The following is a 6142-nucleotide window of genomic DNA, read 5'->3' as shown; positions in this document are numbered from 1 at the left end:
AACACAATCAGCTGGAGAACTCGTCAAGGAGACCCCGACATGAGTCGCCAGTAAGGACGCATACAACATCACGGCAAGATGAGCAATCCTCAAGCCGTGTTGCGAGTACCAGAACTCGGCAGCAAAGAAGCTCACAAGTGGCAGGTCAAGCAGTACGCACGGTAGTGCAGCTAAGGGCATCCCCATTTGCCCAGCACATCTTAGAACAACCAATGGAGAAAGTGAAAATGCCGACTTGTAGATATGATGGAAGAGGGGATCCAGCAAGATTTATAACGTCTTATGAGGGACACATGATGCTGTACACAAACTCAGATGCAGTTTGGTGTAAGGTCTTTCCGACAACTTTGATTGGGGCTGCAGCCGATTGGTTTAACAACCTTGAAGTTGGATCAGTAGATAGCTTTGAAAGACTGACTGAGATGTTTGTAGGGCAATATGTCAGTAACAGCGTGAGGCAGAAAACTTCTGGAGAGTTGATGGCTGTGGAGCAGAAATCAGATGAATCTTTGAGGGATTACATCAGGAGATTTAATAATGAAGCAAACACTATTCCGAAGTTACAACAGGAGATAGCTGTGATGGCTTTGATGAATGGATTAGTTGATTCAGATTTCAAAAGGTATCTTACAAGGAAGAGTCTGCCGACATTGGCGGCAGCGTTCAGCAAAGCTCACGATTACATAAAGAGTGAGGAGCTGTTGAAGACGAGTAGCAGGCATATGGTGGTAGGAAAGGGGCAAATTCAAAATGAGGGGACCTCGTCTGGAGGGAGCAGGCCGAGAACTCCTGCCTCGGGAAGGGGAGGAGGAAGCCGGCAAGATACCAGACCGACAAGGCTGCCAATGAGATACAGCACCTATACCCCCCTGAATACACCAAGGGCTGCAATCTACTCAGTGAATCAGAACAGAGAAGATTGGTCAAGGCCGATTCCCATGAAAGCAAGGTCGAGGGACATGAAGAAGTACTGTATGTTCCATAGGGATGTGGGGCATTATACAGAAGAGTGTACCCAATTGAAGGACAACATCGAGGAGTTGATCAGGAGAGGGCACCTAACACAATACCGGTTGAATACCGGTAGAAATCAACAACCGGCACAGGCCGTTGAGAGGCAACAAATAGAAGCAAGGCCTGAAAGAGCTCAAGGAAGAATAGTCCGACAAGGGGACGCAGGAATACCACCGTTATCTACTGGAAGGGTAGATGTGATAACGGGAGGACCGATTCACGGAGGAACGATTAGTGGGGCAAAGAAGCATTTAGCGGAGCACCGGCATCTGGTTTGTGCTTTGGATGTAGATAATCGCCCTCGGCCGGCATCAATACCACAAGTTGTGTTTACGGAAGAAGATGCACGAGGTGTAGTGTTCCCACATGACGATCCGTTAGTCTTGATAATCAAGATAAATGGTGCCGACATCAAAAGGGTGCTGGTAGATGGGGGCAGTTCAGCAAATGTTTTGTTTGTTCAAGCTTTTAATGAGATGAATATCGGGAGGCAATACCTGAAACCGGTGTCGTATCCAGTAATCGGGTTTAATGGATCAACTGTGAGGCCGGAGGGGAGTATTGTGTTGCCTGTAAGGATGGGTGATGGACCACAAGCAAGAGATGTGATGGCAGAGTTTCTGGTGGTGGATGTCAAGTCGGCGTATAACGCAATTATCGGCAGACCGATAATTCATGACATGCAGGCTGTTGTATCAACCTACCACTTGGCAATAGCCTATGTGTCAAACTTGGGAGCTGTGGAGAAGGTGTATGGAGGCCAGGTTATGTCAAAAGCCTGTTATGTCACAGCTTTAAAGAACCCCGTTGGTAGTGCCACAGTTCCATGCAACCCAACAAGGGAAGGTGAACCGACAGTGCAAGATTTGACAATGAAAAACTTTGACGCAAGACCTGAAGAAACACCAAGGCCGTTGCCGGGCGGAGAAACCGTCCAAGTTGAATTGCAGCCAGGCGACCCCAGTAGAACAGTGAAAGTTGGGGCAGATATGGATGTGGAGACCAGATGCAACCTGATAAGTTTATTGCGCGAGAACGCCGACGTCTTTGCGTTCTCGGCCAGTGAGATGCCAGGCATACATCCTGAGGTAATGGAACATAAGCTGAATGTTGATAGAAAGTTTAGGCCGATAAGGCAGAAGAAGCGTAATTTCTCGACTGAGAAGATAGAAGCAATCCAGGCCGAGGTGAATAAGCTCTTAGCAGCAGGGTTTATAGAACCCTGTACATATCCCGAATGGTTGGCAAATGTAGTAATGGTGAGGAAGCCGACAGGGAAATGGCGAATGTGCGTGGATTTTACAGATTTGAATAACGCCTGCCCTAAGGATTGCTATCCATTACCCCGGATAGATAGGCTGGTAGATTCGACCTCTGGTCATGCCATGCTTAGTTTTCTGGATGCATTCTCGGGATATCACCAGGTCAGCATGCATAAGGCCGACAGAAATAAAACGGCCTTTATAACGGATGTAGGTGTGTACTGTTATAAGGCAATGCCCTTTGAGCTAAAAAATGCAGGGGCAACCTATCAGAAGTTGGTGGATAAGATTTTTGAGAAACAGAAAGGGCGGAATGTTGAGGTGTATTTGGATGATACGATAGTAAAGAGTAAGAACAAAGAAGTCCATATAGCCGATTTGAGGGAGACATTCGAAACCTTGAGAAAATATCAAATGAAGTTGAATCCAGAGAAGTGTGTCTTTGGGGTGAGATCAGGGAAGTTTTTAGGTTTCATGGTTAGTGAACGGGGGATAGATGCAAATCCCGATAAGGTGAATGCGGTGCTTCAAATGAAACAACCAAGAACCATTCGTGATATACAGAGGTTAACGGGCAGGATGGCAGGGCTAACAAGATTTATCAGCAAATCAGCTGATAAAGCACTCCCGTTTTTTATGGTGCTGAGAAAGAATAAGGCATTCGAGTGGGGAAAAGAACAAAGTGATGCCTTAGAAGTAGTGAGGAATCATCTTAAATCTCTTCCCACAATTGCTAGGCCTGAGAAGGGAGAAGTGTTACAATTATACATCTCAGCATCACCAAAAACAATAGCGGTCGTTTTGTTGGTAGAAAGGAAGAGGCAACAACAACCGATTTACTTTGTCAGCCATGTCTTGAATGCAGCAGAACGCAGATACCCAGTAATAGAGAAAATGGCTTTAGCTGTACTGGTAGCAGCCAGGAAGTTAAGACCTTACTTTGATGCACATCCGATAGAAGTACTCACCAATCATCCCCTAGAGAAGTCACTGCGAAAAATGGATACGTCTGGTAGACTACTGACATGGGCAGTAGAGTTATCGGAGTATGAAATAAGTTACAAGCCTAGGACGTCAATTAAGGCTCAAGCGTTATCAGATTTTATTGTTGAAACACATACACGGATGAAGAAGAGGAGTTGGGAACATGGCAGGTATCAGTTGATGGATCAGCCGCAGCAACGGGGGCAGGGGCCGGAGTTGTGATAACGACTCCAGATGGAAAAATATTTGAATACGCCATGAAATTTAAATTCAAGGCAACAAACAACGAGGCCGAGTATGAAGCTGCGGTAGCTGGAATGCAGCTGTCGATAGCGGCAGAGGCAAAACGGTTAGTTTTGACAACTGACTCCCAGCTGGTATCAAGCCAGTTTAGTGGGGAGTACGAAACTCGAGAGCCAGCAATGGTAAAGTATTTAGAGAAGATGAAGCAATTGGCAGCTCAGTTGCAATACTTTGAGATCAAACTGGTTCCGAGATTAAAAAATGCTCAAGCGGATGCACTGGCAAGATTGGCAAGTTCAAGCTTCAATGACTTGGAAAGAACGGTTATGGTTGAGATTTTAAAGCAGAGAAGCATAGATGAGATGCCGGCAGATGTCAATTGTGTTGAAGTGGAGGATCAGTGGTATGATAAAATACTGGCATACATCGTTCATGGTGTAGGACCAACCGATAAAGGGGAGCTGAGAAGGTTACAGAAGGATAGTGTGTGGTTCGTTATGTACCAAGGCCAGTTATACAAAAGGGGATTTTCATTGCCGTTGCAAAGGTGCATAACGGGTTTTGAATCCGCAAGATTAGTAGAAGAATTGCACGAGGGAAGTTGTGGTAATCACCTCGGAGCAAGAGCTTTGTCCAGAGAGGCAATGAGAAGGGGATACTACTGGCCGACAATGATTGCAGATGCGACGGCTTATGTTAAAAAATGCGAAAAGTGTCAAAAGTTTGCTCCAATTATCAACTTGCCCCCAAATGATCTGACTCCGATGTTGAATCCAGTCCCCTTTGCCCAATGGGGAATGGATATAGTAGGCCCGTTCCCATCAGCAACAGGTGGAAGAAAATATCTGATAGTGGGAATTGATTACTTCACCAAGTGGATAGAAGCAGAACCAGTAGCGAAGATAACGGCATCGGAAGTGAAAAAATTTATATGGAAAAGCATTTTCACGAGGTTCGGACTGCCGATGGCGATGGTTTTTGATCATGGAACTCAATTTGACTGTAAGCCAGTCAAAGATCTCTTAATGATGTATAAGGTAAAATTTGCTTATGCAGCAGTATGCCACCCACAGTCTAACGGCCAAGCAGAAGCAGCAAATAAGCAGATAATAACGACAATTAAGAAAAAGATCGAAGACGTAAAAGGTTTATGGGCAGATTTGATACCAGAAATATTATGGGCCAACAGGACAACAATGAGAGAAGCCACAGGTGAGTCCCCTTACACTCTAGTTTTCGGAACGGAGGCAGTCATACCAGCAGAAGTCGGGTTGCCGACATTCCGAATTCAGCATTATTGTGCAGATCAAAATGATTTACTCCTACGGCAACAGTTAGATTTCTTGCCAGAGCTAAGAGAAAAAGCAGCAGTTAAGTCAGCTGCCTTTAAAGAAAGAATGTCACGGGCCTACAACAGAAAAGTATCATATAGGCCGTTAAGCAAAGGAGATCTAGTCTTACGAAGAACCGCAGCAACCGGTAAGGGAAATGAAGACGGGAAGCTGACTGCAAACTGGGAAGGGCCTTATCGAATAAGAGATGTCGTCATCCAAGGGTCATTTTATCTGGAAACCCCGGATGGGATACCTCTAAAAAATGTATGGAACTCCGCTGTATTGAAAAAATACTATGTGTAATGAACAAATCCTTATTTTTTGAAACTGATATCGAAAAAGATATCGGTAATGAATAAAGAAGTATTCAGGCAATACGCATTGAAATAGGCATCCTCCATTTAACAGAACATCGTTAAGTGGGATGGACAGCTAAAAACCGCTTCCATGAAGATAACAGTTATACAACCTGATCAGTTGTATATGTTAACTCATGAGGTTGCTGGTTCAAAATATAAATACCGGCCAAATCAATTCGAGTATACGCCGACATGAGTCGTAGCTCAGAAAATGATCGCCGAGAGGGTACCTAACTGGCTAAAACAACACAACAGTAGGTGACCAGTGTTATAATCTGAACCAGCAATAACCGTTCGCTTTCATGTTTGCAGCTCAGTGTGCATAGCTCTAGCGTGAACTATGTACACTGGGGGCACGAGGAATGATATGGCGTTCAAATGCGTTGTGATATCCATAGTATGCTGATAAGTTTTTAAAATATGCTAGTAATTTTTATATGCAATTTCTCGAGCCAGGTTTTAGATTTGGTATCTCCGGAAGCTGGCGTCTTTAAAAAGGTTTCTAACTGGAAGTTTTCTGATTTCAGACAAAGCATTAGGTAAGTAACTATTGTTTGCAATTTTTTATGCGTTGAAAACTAGCAAGGCGAGGCAACATGATTATCATAACCTTGTTTAAAAACAGGCAAACTAGAAAATGATAACTAAAGAGTAACACAGTTATGATAAAAGTATAGAATTTTGAAGGTAAACGGCAGACGGTAAAAATAAAAATAAGTTTACACAACAGATAAAATTAACAGCCGACAGGCATCACCACAAAAGAGGGGTATATGCCGATAAAACAGCACTGTCAAAACATGTTCATACATACAAAAACAATAAAAGAGTTACGGCTGGTAAGGCCCAATGATACAAGACCCTCAAGAGGATGTCGGTGATGACTGCCCGCCCCTTTAAGATTGAGCATTCTCAGGCACTGGGGAATCCAAAATGCTGGGATTGC

General features: G+C 44.2%; 1 protein-coding gene across 1 annotated transcript; it reads left to right on the top strand.

The window, feature by feature from the left end:
• The first annotated feature begins 422 nt into the window (after positions 1-422).
• Positions 423-5735, top strand: LOC145607345 (uncharacterized). The gene is made up of 6 exons (XM_081663027.1): positions 423-1083; positions 1306-2438; positions 2580-2789; positions 3536-3793; positions 3851-4477; positions 5724-5735. Exons 1-6 carry the CDS (start codon positions 423-425, stop codon positions 5733-5735), a joined length of 2901 nt encoding a protein of 966 aa, XP_081519153.1.
• Positions 5736-6142: the final 407 nt, after the last annotated feature.

The sequence above is a fragment of the Chenopodium album genome, chromosome 23 (genome assembly GCF_948465745.1).
Source record: "Chenopodium album chromosome 23, dcCheAlbu1.1, whole genome shotgun sequence".
Classification (NCBI taxonomy): Eukaryota; Viridiplantae; Streptophyta; class Magnoliopsida; order Caryophyllales; family Amaranthaceae; genus Chenopodium; species Chenopodium album.
Note: the sequence above shows the minus strand (reverse complement) of the source record. Positions and strands in the feature narration are given on the sequence as shown.